Raw genomic sequence first — 19,430 nt, forward strand, 5'->3', positions numbered from 1 at the left:
TCAGTGCAATCCCAATCAAAATTTATGGATATCAACAAACTGATTCTAAAGTTTATATGGAGGGGCAAAAGACCCAGAATAGCCAGCACCATATGGAAAGAGGACAAAGATGAGGACTGATACTACCTGACCTCAAGACTTACTATAAAGTTACAGTAATCAAGATGGGATGGTATTGGTAAAAGAATATACAGATAGATCATTTGAACGGAGTAGAGTCTAGAAATAGACCCAAACAAGTATAGTCAACTGAAAAGAGCAAAGGTAGTAAAGATAGTCTTTTCAATAAATGCTGCAGAACAACTGGACATCTACATGCAAAAAAATGAATCTAGACACAGGCCTTACACCCTTCACAAAAATCAACTCAAAATGGACCATAGACCCAAATGTAAAATGTAAAGTTATAAAATTCCTAGAAGATAGTAGAGGAGAAAACCTAGAAGAACTTGGGTATAGTGATGACTTTTAGATACAACACCAGGCATAAGCCATGAGAGAGAGAAATTGGATAAACTAGACTTCATTAAATACTAACGCTCTGTGAAAGACCATCGCAAGAGAATGAGAAGACAGGCCCAGACTAGGAGAAAATACTTGGCAAAAGACTTATCTGATAAAGGACTGTTAGCCAAAATGTACAAAGAATTCTGAAAACTCAACAATAAGAAAGAATTAAAAGATGGGTGAAAGATACAAACAGACATTTCACTAAAGACTTACAGATGCCAAATAGGCCCTTGAAAATATGTCTTTAGGGAAATGTAAATTAACGACGAGATACAACTATTAGAATGGTCAAAATCCACAGGAACTCTCACTCACAGCTGATGGGAATGTAAAATGGTACAGCCACTTTGGGTGTTTCTTAGGAAACCAAACATACTCCTTACCTTTCAATGCAGCACTTATATTCCTTAGTATTTACCCAAAGGAGTTGAAACTTGTGTCCATACAAAAATCCTCACCAAGATACTTACAGCAGTTTTATCAGTAATTGCCAAGACCAGGAAGCAAACAAGATGGCTTTCAGAAGGTAAATGGATAAATATACTCTGGTACGTCCAGACAATGCAATATTAGTGCTAAAAAGGAATGTGTTATGAAACCATGGAAAGACAGAGGACCCTTGAATGCTTACCAGTGTAAAAAGCCAATCTGAATAGGCTACATACTGTATGATTCCAACTATATGACCATTTGGAAAATACAAAACTATGGAGGCAGTAAAGAAATCAACAGTTGCCAAGGGTTACAGTAGAGGGAGGAATGAATAGGTGGTACACCGAAGAGTTTTAGGGCAATGAAGCTGTTCTGTAGGATACTGTCATTGTGGATACAGGTCAAAACCTATGTAATGTACAACACCAAGAGTGAAGCCTAATGTAAATTCTGGATATTGGGTGATAATGTATCAGTGCAGGCTCATTGATTTCAACAAATATACCATTCTGGTGGAGGTTGTTGATAGGTAAGCTATGTGTGTGTGGACAGGGGTATATAGGAATTCTCTATTTTCTACTCCATTTTACTGAACTTAAAGTTCTTGTAAAAAAAAATAGTATATATATTTTAAATAAAGCAAATGAATTAGTGGTGGGGTATATATAGAAGTCAGAAAACTTTATTTTTTTTTATTAAAATTTTTTTAATGTTTATTTTTGAGAGAGAGAGACAGAGTGTGAGTGAGGGAGGAACTGGGGATGGGGTGGGGGGGAGGGACACAGAATCTGAAGCAGGTTCCAGGCTCTGAGCTGTCAGCACAGAGCCCAATGTGGGGCTCGAACTCACGATCCATGAGATCATGACCTGAGCTGAAGTTGGATGCTCATCTGCTTGTGCCACCCAGGTGCTCCGAAGTCAGAAAACTTTATTTTTGGAGTTTTAGAAAACCACATCTTATTAAATAAAATGTAGCTATTGCTGCCTTAAAAAAAGAACAACAACAACAACAAACCCAGTACATTTTAAATATCAGAAATTTGAATATCACTTATAGGGATAAATGATAGTATTGTATCAATGTTAAATTTCCTGAATGTGATAGTGGAATTGTAGGCTTAATGTAGGAGACAGTCCTTGTAGATAGTATGTGCTCAAGTATGTGGGGATGAAGTGTCATGATACCTGCAACTTACTGGTTCAGCAAAAACCAGCAACAACACCCTCCCCCCTCAAATAGAAATGAGGAAAAATAAGAAATGGTGATTTTAGGTATTTGTTATATTTACAACTTTCCTTCAGGTTTTAATTTTTTTTTTTTTTTTTTTTTTTTTTAATAAGGAGTTGGGGAAAAAATTCTAAATGTTATAAGCTATTTACCTCCATGGTCATTAGAAAGGCTGTAATTAAAAATACAATACCAAGTGTTGGTGAGGATATGAAGAAACTAGAACCTTCTTACTATGTGAAATGGTAGAACCACTTCTGAAAATGGTTTGGCAGTTACTCAGAATGCTAAACATTAAGTTCCATGTAATATCCAGCATTTAACTCCTAGGAATATACCCCCCAAAGAAATGAAAATGTATGGCCACAAAGACACGCACATGAATGTTCATAGCAGCATTAATAATCACCAACTAGAAACAGTTCAAATGTCTATCAGCTGGTAAATGCATAGATAAAATGTGACGTATCCATATGATGGAGCAGTTATTCAGCAAGAATGAATTGATACATGGTACAATGTAGAAGAACCTCAAACACATTATGCTGAGTGGAAGACACAAAATATTACATTGTATAATTCCATTTATATGGAATCTCAGGAAAGGTAAATCTCCTGAGATTGAAAGCAGATTAATGTTTACACGGGGCTGGGCAGGTGGGAGTTGTGATTGCCTGCAAGCAAAGGGAACTTTTTTGAGGTGACAGCCATGTTCTAAAACTGGGTGGTAGTGATGACTGCACAATTCTAGAAAAGCTATTGAACTATGTACATTTATGGTAGCTGAATTTTATTATATGTAAATAATATCTTAAAGCTATTAAAAAAAAGAGTCTTGGTTTAGCTCTGAGTAAAAAGATGTGAAATGGTGCATGTTTAAGACTTCTTTTTGTGTGGTCCTCCTAGGTGCTTATGGTGAAACATATCCTGCCATTGAAGATGACCCCCTCCCTCCACAGTCACAGCTGCCCTCTGCAAGGGAGCGCAGGAGGAACAAATTGAAAGGACTGGACTTTGTATGTATGAAATGTCTTTCATTTTTTTCCCTTTTCAGTTTAGGAGTGAGAGGTGTGGTCCAGTAAACAATGAGCACTTGTTCTGGAAGAGATAGCCCTAGGTCTGTATGTAGGCTTTACCACCAAATAGTTGGCTGACCTTAGGCAGGTCATTGAACTCTGGTACCTTGGCTTCTTTGAGGTAGTATTTTTCTGTCTCTTCGTGTGAGTACAAGTCTAGTAGTGCTGGCACAGAATGTTCAGTAATGTTCATTCCACACCCTAATCTTCCTCTTTCTCCTTTGTGGAGTATTTAGATTTCAGAGAATGTACAAGAAGCAACTGATAAACATTTATTGAAAAATCTGCTCTATCTTTTTAGGCATGTACTGTATAGGTTTCTTCTATTTTGGTCAGATAACTTGCCCAAAGTCACATTAGACAGCAAGACTGATATTCAGCCCATATTCTTCTCATAGGATGTTTGTAAATGTTTTTACAGTGTAGCTAGTAAAAAGCCTTTGTGACATTGTTGAGATATGTACTTTGTTGAGTAGAAACTTTGGGCAGTTTCTTAAGTTTGTTTCCCCAGCAACCGTTAATTTACTTTCTGTTTCTATAGAGTTGCCTTTTCTGGATACACAGAAATGAGATACGGTCATTTGTGACTGACTTCTTTTTTCTTTGAAGTTTCAGCATGTCTGTACTTGCCTCCTTTTTATTGTTGAATACTTCTTTGTATGGATATTCCATTTTTTTTTCATTTATCCAACGTTTGATGGACATTTGTGTTTTTTCCATTTTTTTGTCTGTTAGGAATACTGCTTTTAAAACATTTGTGTTCAGTTTTTAAAAAAAATTTTTAAGCTTATTTAGAAAGAGAGCGAGCGAGCAAACAGGGGAGGGGCAAAGAGAGAGAAACCAAAACAGGCTCCATGCAGTTAGCACAGAGCCCAACATGGGGCTTGAACCCACAAACTGTGAGATAATGACCTGAGCCGAAAGCAAGAGTCAGACACTCATTTGACTGAGCCACTCAGGTGCCCCATGTGTACAAGTTTTTTAATGCTTTTGTATTCTGTTGCATAAACACCTAGGAATTGAATTGTTGGGTTATAGTGTTAACTGTGGCCAACATTTTGAGGAACTGCCAGACTTTTCCAAACTGGCTATACCGTTTTATACTCCTAGCAGCAGTATATGAAGGGAAGCCAGGTGTTCGGTATCACGGCCACCACTTGTTACCGTCTCTTTTATTATATAATGTCATCCTAGTGAGTGTGATGAAGCAATATATCATTGTGGGTTTGATTTGTATTTCCCTAAGATGTTAAGTATATTTTCATGTGCTTCTTAGCCATTGGTGTATCTTTGAAAATATGTCTATGCAAATCCTTTGTCCATTTTCTAATCAGGTTGTCTGTTGTTTTGTAAGTTCTTTATATGTCTAGACACAAGTCCTTTAGTAGATATATGATCTGCAGATTTTTCTTTAATTTTGTGGCTTTTTTTTACTTTCTTGATGGTGTCTACTAAAATAGAGAAGCTTTTAATCTTGACGAGGTCCAATTTAGCAGTCTTCTATTGCTTGTACTTTTGGTATTTTATCTAAGAAACCATTACCTAACCCAGTTATCATGAAAATTACTTCTGTGTTTTCTTCTAAGGAATTTTACAGCTTTTGCATTTTTTTTTTAATGTATTTACTTTGAGAGAGACAGAGACAGTGTGAGTGGGGGAGGGGCAAAGAGAGAGGGAGAGATCAAATCCCAAGCAGACTCAGCACTACCAGCACAGAGCCCGATATGGGGCTCGAAACCAAGAGCCAGATGCTTAACCTACTGAGCCACCCAGGCACCCCTATAGCTTTTGCTCTTAAATTTAAGTCAGTGATCCACACTGTGTTAACTTTCGCAATTGATGTGAGGTTTGGGTTCCAAATTCATTTTTTTGTATGTGAACAATCCAGTTGTTCCAATATTTGTTGGAAAGATATTCTTTCCCCTAGTGAATTTTGTTGGCTCTTTTCTCCATAAAGGTAAAGGTTTATTCCCAGGCTCTCATATCTATTCCATTGATCTGTAGGTATGTCTTTATGCCATTACCACCGTGTCTTGATTACTGTAGCTCAACTGATTCTTACCCCGTTACTTCAATTTTTACCTTCTGGGTCTTACAATTCCCCACTTTCACCCCAGCCTGATGGCATTTAAATATAATCACAAATGCTATACCTTCATCTGAGCCTGCATGAATATAAAAACCAGGAGTTAGAATATAAATGCTACAGATTTCCATTTGTTTTCTTTTGTTCATCACACTGTACACTTATTAGGGGCAAGAGTATTTTTAGATTCACTGATTTATTAACATTTTATGTTAACTAATGATTGTTTCTGAAATTCTATTTTCTAATTACAGGATAATGGTCATCCTAATGTACCACCAGATGGTCTGTCTTTGAAATCTGTGTCCAGCATAAATATTGATCAGCTTAGAACGAGAAATGAAGAACGGATGCGAAGACTGAATGAATTTCAGAATAAACCGATTAATACAGGTAAATGGCCAAGCTTAATAGACTATATACATAGCACATTCTGTAAGAACTGAAACCTGTTTCCGTGGGAGTTTTCGCTGATGGCTGGGGTCAGGGGATAGAGGAAGGAATTCTGAAATCTCTTTGAATTGTAAGGACTAGAACCACAGATACCATCCAGGAAAACCTCGACTTAGGATCAATTTTGCATCAGATTCTTTCTACCAGAGAGGGTCCTTTTTTTTTTTAGTGGATTCTAAACAGATGAAGTTTTTACTAAATGTATCTAGGCTTTGCTTTCACCAGGGAAAATGTATTAGTTTCATTATCTCACCTCCCTTATTGAAGTTAGAGATTGTTAGAAATTAACCTCACAATTTTTTTTTTTTTTTACTTGCCTTTTGATGCCATAGAGCAAAATAGCCTCAGGTTAGTATTTCTTTTTAGAAGCCAGTGTTTTCATTAGGAGCTTCACTGTCTCATTGCTTTGGTGATCAGCAAGTTGAAGCGTGTTCACCAAGCACAGGCAGGCAGGATGGTTCCTTAGGCAGCTACTGACCTCCCTGTATTAGTTTTAGCAAATAGCATAGTGGTCTTTTGGGACAATTCCTGTTAGTCTGTAAACCTACATCCAATAATTTTCTAATAGCAATTTTCCTACCTTTAACACTTTATGAATTTAAAACTACACTCATACAATTGGCAGCAGTCCAGGTGATATAAATTGGAGCCATACTTTTCATATCATACCTGAAAAAATGTGGATCAACGGGAAAACAATTCTTTTAATGTGTACCGAGGATTACCTGTTCCTCAATTTCTTTTAGAACCAGTAAGGAGAATTAATATTTAATAGGAATATATTTAAATAATTGAGAGAAAATAGAGCATTTGAAGAATCTCTTTCAGAAGGTTTTTAGCTTCTAAACTGTAACATTGTCCTTTCAAACAGGAGCTTTTTGGTGCGATGTGGATTGATTGCTCATTAAATTGCCTGCACATGTCCCTTTGCTGGGCCAATCCTTCACAGACCGGGAGATGTAATTTAAAAAGATTTTGACATCACAGAGTAGGAAGACAGATTTTCCTATTATATCTAGTAAGTAAAAATACAGATAAAGAAGTTGAACACATTTAATTAAAGAATGAACCCTAAATTAGGGACTTGCTAATGGAGAAGATCCCAACCTCCTAGATTAGGTGCAGGAATGTAAATAATTTCATCCCCTGTCTGGTGCTTTCCTTAAAATCACTTTATTTCTTTATAGCATTGTTAAAAGGTTCGGAGTTATTTCTAAAACTTTGCTAAATTTAAAGCTTTGTAAGGTTGCTTACACTTCTACCAACACCTTACCTGTCTGGCGCCATCTACTTTGCTATCTTTGGAATTCCTGTGGGTGATGGTACCATGGAGTCAGTCAACTTATTCACTTGGCCGGTTTTTCTTTTTTTCCCTGACCTCTAAAATGAAGCATCTGGGGGCGCCTGGGTGGCTCAGCCGGTTAAGCGGCCGACTTCGGCTCAGGTCATGATCTCACAGTTCCTGAGTTCGAGCCCCACGTTGGGCTCTGTGCTGACAGCTCAGAGCCTGGAGCCTGTTTCGGATTCTCTGTCTCCCTCTTCTGACCCTCCCCTGTTCATGCTCTGTCTCTCCCTGTCTCAAAAATAAAACGTTAAAATGAAGCATCTGGACAGGACAGTACACTGTAGAACACCATAATATGGAGAAATGCGGGGCTGGAACGGGTTAGATGACAAGAGATCTATGTTCATGTCACCTCCTTGCCACCAGTGTTACCTGAGTCATGTCCCTCTTGCCTCCTGTAGACGATGAAAGTTCACTGGTTGACCCTGATGACCTGCTGAAGCACATGGGAGACGATGGCTCAAACTCTGTAGCGACTGAGCCCTGGCTCCGCCCAGGCACCTCAGAAACACTGAAAGGATTCATGGCAGAGCAACTGAACCAGGAGCAGCAGCAGGTTCCTGGAAAACTAGGCATTTTCAATTGGCAGGGCCTGTCTACTGCCCACGGTTAAATAAATCTGTATTGGGATCCAGCAGTGCCTTTTAAGGTGAAAGGAATGTTAAATCTGAACCTTTGGTAATATGTGTGCTACTTTTGGTCACTACCTGAACGTTACTTACACAAGTTCCATCTGTATATAAGGTGTATTTTTCCCATGATGATGTATATGATGTACATAAAAGGCCATGATTAATTTATATAATGTAGAATTAAATAGAATTATTTTTGCACAATTTTGCCATACATTAGGTGGTAATGAACTCTTGGAATCAACTACCATATGTGCATTATTAAATTCTCGTAAGATAAGGTGAATAAAACAAGTGTCTTAACAGTATTGCAAAACCTGAATACTCGTTTGTACATTTGCCATTGTTCTCGCGATTCAAAATGATTCGCTTAATAAATACATTGGTTGTAGTTGTGACTTTCAGTTGCTAGGTAGTGAATCACATGTGCTAGCTACTTCCATGTTATTTATAGCTACTGATTCAGTACAAATGATGGGAATCATAACTGATTTCATTCCCACGAGCCATACACTATCACATCTTTCTGCCTCTATTTTTCTATGAATGAAAGCATTATATTTACTGATTAATATGACTTTACTACTTGATAGAAATTTTTATTGCCAATGTTAATTTCTTAACTGGAACTGAGGTTCTAAACAAGGTGTTTTAGAAGTTGAAGACAGACAAGAACACCCAGGGGTCGACAGAGACTGGAATCCTTGCTGCACTGCCATGGACCCTTGGATAAGTGAGTCAGTCTGTCTAATCACTCCATTAAATGGTACCTTTGGGAAATAATTCTTTGGTTTTAGCACCATGACCACTGAGAACACCCCCAGATCCTACTTCTTGTACATTTCCATTGGAACTATTGGACAAGTTTACCTCGTGTGAAATTTTACCATTTTAAATTTTAGCTGCATATAAATCTTACTCAATTTTGTACCCTAATCATTGTTTACTTCACTGTGAAGATTTTTCCTCTCCTATCCTCATTTCAAAGTACCACGAAAGCCTCTTGTCTCCTCTAAGGAGAGTCCTGGTACCATAAAATAAACCACCGGTTCCCAGCTCTAGCAGCCAGCTGGGCTTAAAGAGGGCTGTGTCTTGGGGGCACTTTTATAAATGCATTGTTCAAAAACTCATTATCTAGAAGTATAAACAGTTATCCCCCCCCCCCCCTTTTTTTAATGCCGTTGTACCACACAACTCAAACGGACTCCTAGGACACACAATGTCCCCTGGCAAATTGCCCCAAAGGGGACTTCAGCTCTTTTAGCAGATAGTATAGCCTTATTTCGGGTTATTACTACACAAAATGTTAATGCCAAAAGCTGGAACGAAAATGTCAGAATTAACACTGAATTTGTAGTTCCAGCCAAGAATATTCCTAAATTCAGCTTTTAACAAAGAAAAAAAAAAAAAAAAAAAAATCAATGAAACATGGGGCTGTGGATTACACAGGGTTTGATTGCACTGATGAAATAATCCAAAAACTTTATTGACCTATAACCTGATTAGAATATGCCAGATGAGAATCAATATTGTACAGAAAGTTGTACAGAATTTTTTACATAGAAAACTTTACATCTGTACCATATACATTTTATCCATCTGAAAAAATTTTCTACATCCACTGTTAATACGGAATGCTTGACAATCTTGTCTTTTTTTTAACCATCAGAGCACAATTCACAGTATGAATACATTTCCAGTAAATCTAACTTCCCCAAACCATGCCAGATTTGTTATTTTAACATATTCAACATTAAATTCTGTACATAGAGTAAAATCTACATCAAGCCCCTCCACCCAAAAGAAAAAAGAAAGTGACAGCAACCTAGATCATTTTGCAGTGATTCAAGTTTCAATCCATGAAGGATCAACTCTATTTTAATGGCTCATCTTTTAGAGGCCCTAAGAGAAGTATATTACAGGTAGTTAGGTCAGTAGGAGTATTTTCTACCTTTTTTGTTGTTGTTGATCATGACAAGTGTCAGCCACAACAGCTTCTGGGCATGTCAAACCTTGAAAATGACCCACCCCTCAAAAGGGCAAAACCAAAATCCCCACAAAATAAAAAAGACAAAGTTCAACCCAAATGTTTAGTGCATTTGACAAAATATTATAGGTATTTAGCAAATGAATAAGAAAATAAAGAAATTAAAATAAAACAGTGCAGGAAGAACTATATAATGTTTAAAGATTTTTATATTACAGACCTGCATCTCTGTACATTTTTCACAGAAGGATGATTACCAGTATCTCAGATAGCCTGAGTGTGCAAAAATCTTCAGAATAAGAATACCATAGTTGCTAAATATCTATACCATGAACAATAATTTCTTTTTCTCCCCCCAACCCCAATTATAAACATTTTATCCTTCAAAATACAGCTCTCCTGAGTTGTACTTCTTGCAGAAGTTCAAATCTTTACATCTATAGTTCTTTGGGTAAAGTTTTGCTTCCACACCTGCCAAACATATGTGGGGCTCTCCCTGCTGCCAAGGACAGGGAAGGACACATGAACACAAGCGGACACTGTGGAAAGAGGCTTTCTGCTCAACATGAGCCCAACATGACTAACAGAATCCACCAGATTACTAATAGGGACTGGAGCATTGCAAGTTTGAGTTATAGTTCTGAGCATCTTTACCAGTAACCCTCAGACACTGCAATTCGGAGAAACCATTTTTCAGGTAGGAAACCTCAGCTCCTGGGTCCTTTTAAAGAGCGGAGGGATGTAAACGCCAACAGAAAAATACCAAGTTGCCATCATTGCTTGTTTATTCCAAGTTCCTGTTCAGGTGGCTGTGATATCTGAAAAACTACTCCAATTCGCAGAAAAAATCTTCTAAGAACAGCACGAAGTTCAGGAATCAAGTCAAATTGCATAATTTCACATAAGAGAGGGTAGTAGAATGACGCGTGAGCCTTAAACTGGGGGTGGAAGGGGTAAGAATTTCTCAGTTAGTAGTGCTTGCATTCCAAATCACAGAAGCTCAAAATGCCTTTAGAGTCAAACCATTTTGGGGCCTGCACCAATCAGTGAAGACAGAGGAAATACATCTGCATAAAGCAGTGACTATTATTGATTATGGAAACTGAAAGAGATACTTCTCTTTAAAAAGAGAAAAGACTTCAAAAGACTTAATACAAACATTATTCACTTAACCTACCCTTATTTTGGAAAACATTTTCTATTATAGTTCCTTGAACTTATGGTAAACTTCTAGTATTTATCATTGTTTTTCCTGGATAATAAGCAAAAGTAAGACCAGCGGGAATCACAGTTGAGTTTTTACAAGCTATGGGTTATTGAAACTACCTTATTTGTTAAAGAAATTTCTAATTTTAGGGAAAATACCTTACTTAAGAAATTTATAATTTCTACCTAATACTACAATGTAAAATATGTACTCTTCAGGCAAAGATTATACATTCCACAATTATGGTCTTTGCTAGACTTCTTTAATTTCTGAATACAAGTCACCTGCCTGTTCTCTCTCCTGCTCCCCACACCCCATGAGGGACAAAGAAGCAGTGTGACAGACTGTGGCACGAAAGCTTGTAGTGGAATCAGACGGACTACGCTTTGGAGTCCTTCCTGGCCCCGTGGCTGCTCATGCCTTAGGTCACTTCTCTAAGCTTTATCCAGCCTGGGAGTCAGATGGGAATGCATGTGGACCAGAGCATATGACTTGGGATGAACATCTGTATGGCACCAACTGACACTGCACGGCCTCTATGGGGTCCCATGGCCCAAATCTCAGGCCACCTCACTGCATTTTTAAACCTATTCAGGGATCACAGCAACCCGCTTCCATTTATGTGAGCTAGTTTAGTTTTAAAAGTGAAATACATATTTTTGCCAATCTGACATCTGTATTTATATTTATAGTTATGTATTTTTAATTTATCTTCATTTCTACTTTCAAATTCTCAAAGGAATTTATGGCCCATTCACTAGGGGCTCTGTGTCACATGGAACCGATAAATATGCCAAAGGAATGGCTGAGGCCTGGGGCCCAGAAATAGCCTTGGGTAGGGGGCAGAGTACAAGCCAGGGGTTGGGCAGAACAGCAGTTTTCAAAATGGGGCCAAAGGAGAGACTTCAAGGGTCAGGATGGAAATTGCACAGTGTGGGGGAGTCAGTGGCTTGTCAAGAGTGTCCGAAAGATTCTGATTCCTTCCTTACTGAATCTGCTACAGAGTCACTAATTAGAGAACAAAGCAGGGTAAGGAGGGAGAAGAATGAAGGGCCAATGAGCACAAGGGCCGCGGCGGCCCAGGGCAGAGCAGCACTGTGGCCTGGACCTTGCTTGATCTACCTCTGAGCAGTGGGTCTGCTACCCTGTGCCCCTGCCTCCCACTTGAGTGTGCTGCTGCTCAGGCTAGAAATGCAGGGCTGTAAAAAAATCTCTCATACTTACCCTATTATCACTTATCTTTAGAACTTTAGTTAGAAACAAAAGCAGTAAGTTAGTCCAGGCTTCCCGGTGACTTTCTGATGTTAGAGTAAGGAAGTAACTTAGGGCTTCACTGCAGACACTGTAACAGAAAAGGCTCATTTTACATGTGCTTATGTACCTGCTGCTATGGATGTTCACAGATCAAGACCAGCGGGGACAAGGTGGATAGGGACTTTACTATTAGGAACTAGTTAGATTCTGTCTGCAAACTTTACTAGATTGTCAGCATAAATGTGTGCTTTTCAAATTAGGAAGAAAATCAGACATAAGAAGCCACTGTAGTTTATCAGGAAATTCACATTTTACTCAAAGTCTCACTGAATTTCGGAGCCCCTGTGCAGTAGCACCTGCCCAAGCCTGGCGTCAAGAAACTTGGGCTGAAATTTGGGGTGGCTCTTTCCTTTACTCACTGTGAAGGTGTAGATACTCTGGGTCTTAGGAGTCTCATCAGTAAAATGGGCAAATAGGGATTAAGTCATCTCTTAAAATTCTAAAATGTATTTAATTGGTCTCTGAGAACATCTGTTCCCTGTGAACACACGAAAGTATCATGCAGAAGACAGCATTCTTTCTGAATGACATGATTCTCAGCATGAACTTGAAATTTAAGTCGTCATGATGTAAAAAGTGAATGCAAAAAAAGTAACACTAACAAAACTCTAAATATTTTTTTTAACTGAATGCAGGCAGGCAGGTTTCACTTTCACAAATGATCAGTTTGTGAAAATGGAGTTATGTGGCATGAAAAAGCCTAAAAATGACGAAGTTTTAACTTTTAAGAGAGCACACTTTTTCCTTTGTCCAGCAGCAACAGACATGATTTGCTCATGTCTCCCCAACTGTGCACAAGTACGTTCATCTAGGAGACTGTATTTAATTTTCACAATCTCTTCCTTACACTCTAATATTTGCATGGCACTGCAGTGGGGCTGGGCTGTGGACTCTGCCCCGAGTGCAAATCTAGCGGTCCTTTCCTACTCTGTGCCATGGAGCCATGTGAATCAAAGACAGAAACTCAACCAAGAGTCTTACTTTAAAAGCCTTTGCTGGACCTCTTCCCAGGCACTAACCCGGCTCTCGTCCATGTACATCCGGAAGAGAATGCGCAGCCCACAGGCCAGGCTGCTCGTTTCCTGCTTCAGAAGGTTAGGTTTGGATTTGCCTTTGAAACCTGCAGAAAAGGGAAGTTTCCAGGATTAACTTGGGAAGGCATCTTACAGAAAGAAAGGCAAAAGAGCCTCATGCGAGGGCACATTTTGTGTCACTCAGCTGTGTCAACTGCTGCTTACAAAGCAAAGCTACCCTAAGCCACAGCAGCCTGAGCCCAGGATCTCAGCACCCCTGAGGTGGCCCACAGGGACAGGAGTGCACAGAGAAGGCACACCCCAAGACTGTGAAGGAGGCTAGCTTGGGCTGGAGACTCGGCAAGAAGGCGATCTCTACGTTTAAAATTTCCTCCTCTTTCAAGCTGGGGCCAGGAAATACAAAGCAACGTTTGGGCTGGGAAAGTGGAACTCTTCAAATGAAACTGCCCTGATGAGCTCCAGATAGCCTGCGCCAGGGCTCCTGGATGAACAGGGCAGACCACTCAGCATGGAGATGGTTTTCCAAGGTCGTCAGCAGTGCAAAGTGCCCACTGCATATGGACACACGGAGCCTGGTGGATTTAGCAGGAGAATTCCCAGTTGGAAGGTAGAAACAACTTCGGTTGAACTACTCTTTCCAGAAGTCAGGTTGAAGAGGGAAGAGGATGAACAAAGCCATGAGCTTAATTAGGAATTAAACAATCATTTTAGATTAAGTAAATATGCAAATGTAAAGTACCCAACACTATTTCACAGAGTTTGATGTTCAGTAAATATTGTTTTGCTGCATATTCTGCCTCTCACTCTTCCAGCACTGTTTTGCACATAATAGGTACCAAGGAACTATTTCTTAAATAAAAAATTGAATGTCAATGTAATTATTATAAAGTTGTTTCATTAAAAAAATTTTTTAACGTTTTTATTTATTTTTGAGACAGGGAGAGACAGAGCATGAACAGGGGAGGGTCAGAGGGAGGGAAACACAGAATCTGAAACAGACTCCAGGCTCTGAGCTGTCAGCACAGAGCCTGACACGGGGCTCGAACTCACGGACTGCGAGATCATGACCTGAGCCGAAGTCGGCCGCTTAACCAAGTGAGCCACCCAGGCGCCCCAAACGTTGTTTCATTTAAAGATTCCAATTTGTCCAAAAGTAAATTTGCCCACCACCACCCCCCCACCCAAAACATTCACTTCCATTCTGAGGTGTGGCCACTCCCAGGTAAGTATGGAGAAGTCACTGGAATACAGATGCAAGATCTCATGTTTAGGACTGTCATATGCTTTTTTTCATAAAACAGCAGCTTTTAGTATGCTGACAGTATCAACAGGAAGGCCCACGCTGGGTGAACAAGATGAAAAAATGGCCAAATCAAAGAACAAGTTGATTAAACAAGGGGGAAACAAATCTCCCCCAGCAGTTAGCTGGCTTAGTGTAGATCAGACAAAGGCCTGGCTATCGATTCTGGCAATCGGACTGCCTTCCGATTATTACTATTAAGGTAAAAAGTTCACACAGTGAAAGCCATAGACCTGAAGCATACAAACCATGAATTCTGATCCATGTATACAGCCCCAGTGCACAAGCATTAATGGTGAACATTAAAGTGTGACACCTGCCCAGCTTACCTGCTTTCCATAAAGCAGTCCTCTGTTCGTTGTTGGAATTAAATGCTTTTGCAAATCTATGTGACTCTAATAAGCAGTCCAGTAGCTTAAAAAGTTGTTGTGATGTTAAAAAGCGGTACATTCCTTGGTCTTGAGTATCAACTCGAACATCAAAGTCCACGGCATCTCTCTTTGGAAAAACAAAGCACCACAGCACGCGCACACACACAGAGTCACAAATTTTAGTAAATTTAGAACTCTGTGCTCCCCCAAAGATCAGCTTTACGAGCAAGCCACAGAACTTAATCTTTTCTAGCTCAATAGAAAATAGGAAAATGTCCATCTTTTGTTATTACATTTCCTGAGCCTTTATATTCCATGCATCCTAGTCACCAGGCACCACCTCCTATCTTCTCAATTCCCTTCCTAATTCCTAACTCCAGGAGCTCCGCCCCTACCAGAGCCTACAGCCCTCACTGTTCCTCACCCCCATTAGGTCCTCACTTCTCTACTTCACCAGTTTGGATTCTAGGAACTGCAGTTATAATTGCTCTCTTGCATAATCCCTCACTCTTTTTAGATTAATTGGCTGGCAAAACTGCCTACTCCACGTCTATACCCACACAACAAACATAACGGGAGAAAACAGACTGATTTTAAATCCAGTGGGCTCTGGGTGGTGCCCAAGCAATCCTGCACTGCCTGAGTCCACTCTCTAGATGATTAACTCATGTTTTCACTTCTCTCCTCAAGTATCTAATATTCTCCTCCCACTTCATTTGGTAGAGGATTTTTCTTCTCTCAATGAGAAACCAGAAGCTATCAGAAGAGACCTCCCGCAAACTCCCACTGGCAAACAGACCAACCTTCCTGTGTTAAGAGCTACATACTTTGCTTGCTTTCCTGTCACAATGCACCAACTGCCTGTGCTTCTAACCCCCCGGGGACTGGCCCTAGATGCCACCCCCATTCACTCATAAAGACAGCAACTGTCCCTCTTTCTGTGTTTCTCTCTTTCCTGAAGAATTCTCATCAGTGAAAATGCTGCAATATTGCCAATCTTAAAGACAAGAACAAAGCAAACCCTTTTCCTGACCCTTTCATCTTCCTCCAGCAATTATCCTATTTCTCTGTACCCCTTTACAACAATATTCGACACAATTATCAAATATTTGCTGTCTGCAATTCCTCTCGTCTCTGGTACCCATTTCAATAATGCTTTTGTCCTCAACATTACAATTAAGCACAATGTCAAGGTCACTGAAGTCCACCAAATTGCTCGAAGGCAACTCTCAGATGAAACATTACTTAAAAAAAAAAAGAAAAAAAAATATTACTTGACCCACTGAGCATCTGACAGAGATGATCACATCCTTCTTAAAACATCTTTTTCATTTGGCTTCCAGGACACCACTGTCTCCTGCTCTCTCTCCTTTGCCTCATGGATTCTTATTCTCAGGCTCTTTACCAGCTGCCTTATCACCAGGAGCTCTGACCATGGAAGCCCCTGGGCTCAATACCCAACTGTCCTCTCAGCCCCACCCACACTTATTGCCTGGAGGATATCGTTTAGTCCCAAGGTTTAAAATGACATTTATGTGATGAAGAGCCCCCAAATCAAGTCTCTAGCTTGACCTCTGCTCTGAGGCCCAGACTATGAAAGCCAACTTCCTATTCAACATAAAAGCAGCTGTCCTCACACCCCCATACCTGGGCTGCAGCTAGGTTTTCAGCATCTTCCTTCTTACTTGTGGCTGGGAAGAACACAATGTTGTCGATAGTCTGGATGAGTTCCAGCTGCACAACACATTTAATCAACAGGGCGGCAAACAATTTTTGTTCTGGAAATTCTGTGAGGAAACCCACCCCAATGCACATGCAAACAAAAATTATTTTGAATCCTTTATAATTTCTATGACATTACAATGCTTAAGGAAACATTCATATGAATGAAGGTTACTTGCACACATCACACTGAGTACATACTGCCTTTGCACATAAGCACCACTCAGTCTCATCAATTTTTAGAAAAGCTTCAGGAAAATAATTTTTTAAATAAAAATATTCTCCATGACTTAGAACAGTAAATAATGTCCAAAAAGGTCCCACTGCAACTTTAAGAAGATTTAAGTTATTCTTTAATAAAATGCAACAAATGCATTAAAAAGCTTAATTAAAAAAAAAAAAAGCTAATAGCATTTACTGGAACTCAAGTTTGACCTTTGAATATAGGTAATATAAAGCCTATACCAAAAGAAAACAACAGGAACTAGATCTGTGGGAAAGGAAGGAGAGACAGCCACAAATTCTGATAAGTGGGACGATACTGCAGGTTAACCAGAGCACGTTTTATGTGGATCCAGGTTAGAAGTTGTAGCCAAAATGACCTTATATTTTCAAATGGATCCGTAAGCAAAGAAGTCTATAAAAAGTTATGCCAAGTGCATGATCACAAAATGCTCTCCACAGGTGAAATGAAACATAACTACATTCCTCTAGCCGGATGAATTTGCTCAACAAGACACAAGACTGTTTCTGACAATCCACAGCCCATAAGGTCATGTTCATAGAAGAATTTCCCATTTCACTGACCATCCCAGTTAAGCAAATGCAAAAGCACAAGGTTAGGAAAAAGGACTCAACTACTGAGATACTGCAAGAGCTTGGCAACACTGACACGTGGCTGTAATGATGGCCCCAGGCCATACCTCAATCCTGGGATGTCCAGAGCAGCTCTTCCAGTGAGCTTTCCAGGAGGCAGATGACTGCCTAGGGGGAGCAGCCTGGAAATCACTCTCCGGGCAATCACTCAGCATTACAGACTTACAATCCTTCAGTCTCTACTTTTGCTTTTATTACAAATTCCTTTTTGTGGCACCAATTTGTGGAATGCAAACTCATGTTTTAAGGGCTTTAGGGGTAGCAAAACAATTTGCGTAAATCTCTTCTTATTGAGGTCATTAATAAAGACTCCTTTCCGGGTAGTTTTCAGAAATGCTGGAGTACGTAACACTTCTTACTAGATCTCATGTCAAACAAAAAGTAAAACAAAGACACCACAAATCCCACAACTGTCTCCTCTTCAGTATCTTCTTCCTAGTCCTTCACCTCAGTCAGAGCTGACAAGTACCAGTCAGTCATTCACCTCCTTCATTCAAGTCCTAAACTCCGTCCCTAGAGCAGGAGACTCCTGGCAGCACAGGTGGAACTCTCAATGAGACTTGGGAGTTAGGCTGATGTCTGACGAGATGTGTTCTCATCGGTTCCAGCATCAGCCACTCAAGGGGAGAAAGAGCTGTCAGCAGGGTGAACAGACAGAATCGCTGACGAGACTCTACTCTGACTGAGTGGGTAAGGCTGGGCCTCTCCAGGATCTGTAGTCCTGGGAGGAGTCCAGATCTCCTGGCCCAGGATCTGTAGTCCTGGGAGGCTACCGATCTTAACTTTAGACTCACTAGCAATGACCAGCAGCATGTTTGGACAGATTTTATAACGAGGGCTGACACTGCCAGGGTTATAGTAGGTGACCATTTCACTGGTTCACCAAAGCTAAACAAGATTCACTATGTGAGACAGCAGGCGCTGAGCTGAGACTAGATGGGGTGGTGGTGGTGTTTTCTTAACGTGTACAGAAAGAACGTGTACAGGAAGAACGAGATAGCTGCCCCTCGGACAGGGCGAAATACTCAGGTGTGTGCTGTGATTCTTTCCCCTGAGCAGGAGACAGCAGACAGTCTCTCTTCCACTAAGTTGAAAGGGCTCATGGGGACATGGTGGCCATTTGTTCTTCCTCTAGCTCCACCTATTCTGAATCAACAATTCCATGGCAAACTTTTCCTAAAGAACTTAAAGGAGATAGAGGGCAGGACATCTGATAGTAGGAAACAAGCCTGGGCCCTCGGCTCTGGGTATGGGGAGCAGCACGCAGCTCCAGTTAAAGGTGTCTCCCTAGATTAGCCACGTGAAAACTTTCTAATGTGTGATGACCACATCCTTACTTTGCAAGGCTAAAGTATATTTAAATTCAGTCTTGGGGCTGAGAGAGAGAAGAGCCACTCACTATTCTGTCCTTATGGCATGTTCCAGTGCAAAGTTGTCGTGGATTCCTGCACGAGATATGCTGTTCTCCAGAGAACAGGAATAAAAAATGAAAATCAGCCACTCACCACTACCCATCTCCCTCTCCCCTTTAAGAAGTTAGCAAAACACCGTGACTGAAGCCAGAAGCTCTGTCTTCTCTCAAGAACAAGTATAAGAACCTAGGATTCATAAAAAAAATTCCCTGAAAAAAAAAAATTAACTCAAAATGGATCAACAACCTAAATGTAAGGGCTAAAGTACAAAACTCTTAAAACATTGGGGAAAACCTTCATGACCTTAGTTCTGGCAAGTGATTCTTAGCCATGACACCAAAAGCATGAGCAAGAAAAAACAGGTAAATTGGACTTCATCCGAGTTAAAAACTTTGTGCATCAGATGTTATTAAAGAAATGATAAGAACTATACAACACGAGAAAA

General features: G+C 40.0%; 2 protein-coding genes across 19 annotated transcripts in view; one reads left to right on the forward strand and one right to left on the reverse strand.

The window, feature by feature from the left end:
• The window catches only part of CSPP1 (centrosome and spindle pole associated protein 1), a 155,645-nt gene extending 147,492 nt beyond the window's left edge, over positions 1 to 8,153 (forward strand). For 13 of the 15 annotated variants that reach the window (XM_058699749.1, XM_058699755.1, XM_058699752.1 and 10 more), the window contains 3 exons: positions 3,077 to 3,186; positions 5,587 to 5,725; positions 7,532 to 8,153. In XM_058699749.1, the coding sequence (XP_058555732.1) occupies positions 3,077 to 3,186; positions 5,587 to 5,725; positions 7,532 to 7,743 (461 nt within the window). In that variant the 3' untranslated portion in view covers positions 7,744 to 8,153. Of the gene's footprint in view, positions 1 to 3,076; positions 3,187 to 5,586; positions 5,726 to 6,656; positions 6,804 to 7,531 lie in introns of those variants that run through there. The other 2 variants (XR_009253708.1, XR_009253709.1) reach the window with 2 other exon arrangements.
• Positions 8,154 to 9,227: 1,074 nt separating this feature from the next.
• The window catches only part of ARFGEF1 (ADP ribosylation factor guanine nucleotide exchange factor 1), a 149,672-nt gene continuing 139,469 nt past the window's right edge, over positions 9,228 to 19,430 (reverse strand). For 3 of the 4 annotated variants that reach the window (XM_058699744.1, XM_058699746.1, XM_058699747.1), the window contains 5 exons: positions 16,623 to 16,762; positions 14,934 to 15,102; positions 13,252 to 13,390; positions 12,181 to 12,298; positions 9,228 to 10,687 (listed from right to left, as the gene is read on the reverse strand). In XM_058699744.1, coding sequence (XP_058555727.1) covers positions 10,523 to 10,687; positions 12,181 to 12,298; positions 13,252 to 13,390; positions 14,934 to 15,102; positions 16,623 to 16,762 — 731 coding nt within the window. In that variant the 3' untranslated portion in view covers positions 9,228 to 10,522. Of the gene's footprint in view, positions 10,688 to 12,180; positions 12,299 to 13,251; positions 13,391 to 14,933; positions 15,103 to 16,622; positions 16,763 to 19,430 lie in introns of those variants that run through there. The other variant, XM_058699745.1, reaches the window with a different exon arrangement.

This window comes from Neofelis nebulosa, chromosome 14, assembly GCF_028018385.1.
Source record: "Neofelis nebulosa isolate mNeoNeb1 chromosome 14, mNeoNeb1.pri, whole genome shotgun sequence".
NCBI lineage: Eukaryota > Metazoa > Chordata > Mammalia > Carnivora > Felidae > Neofelis > Neofelis nebulosa.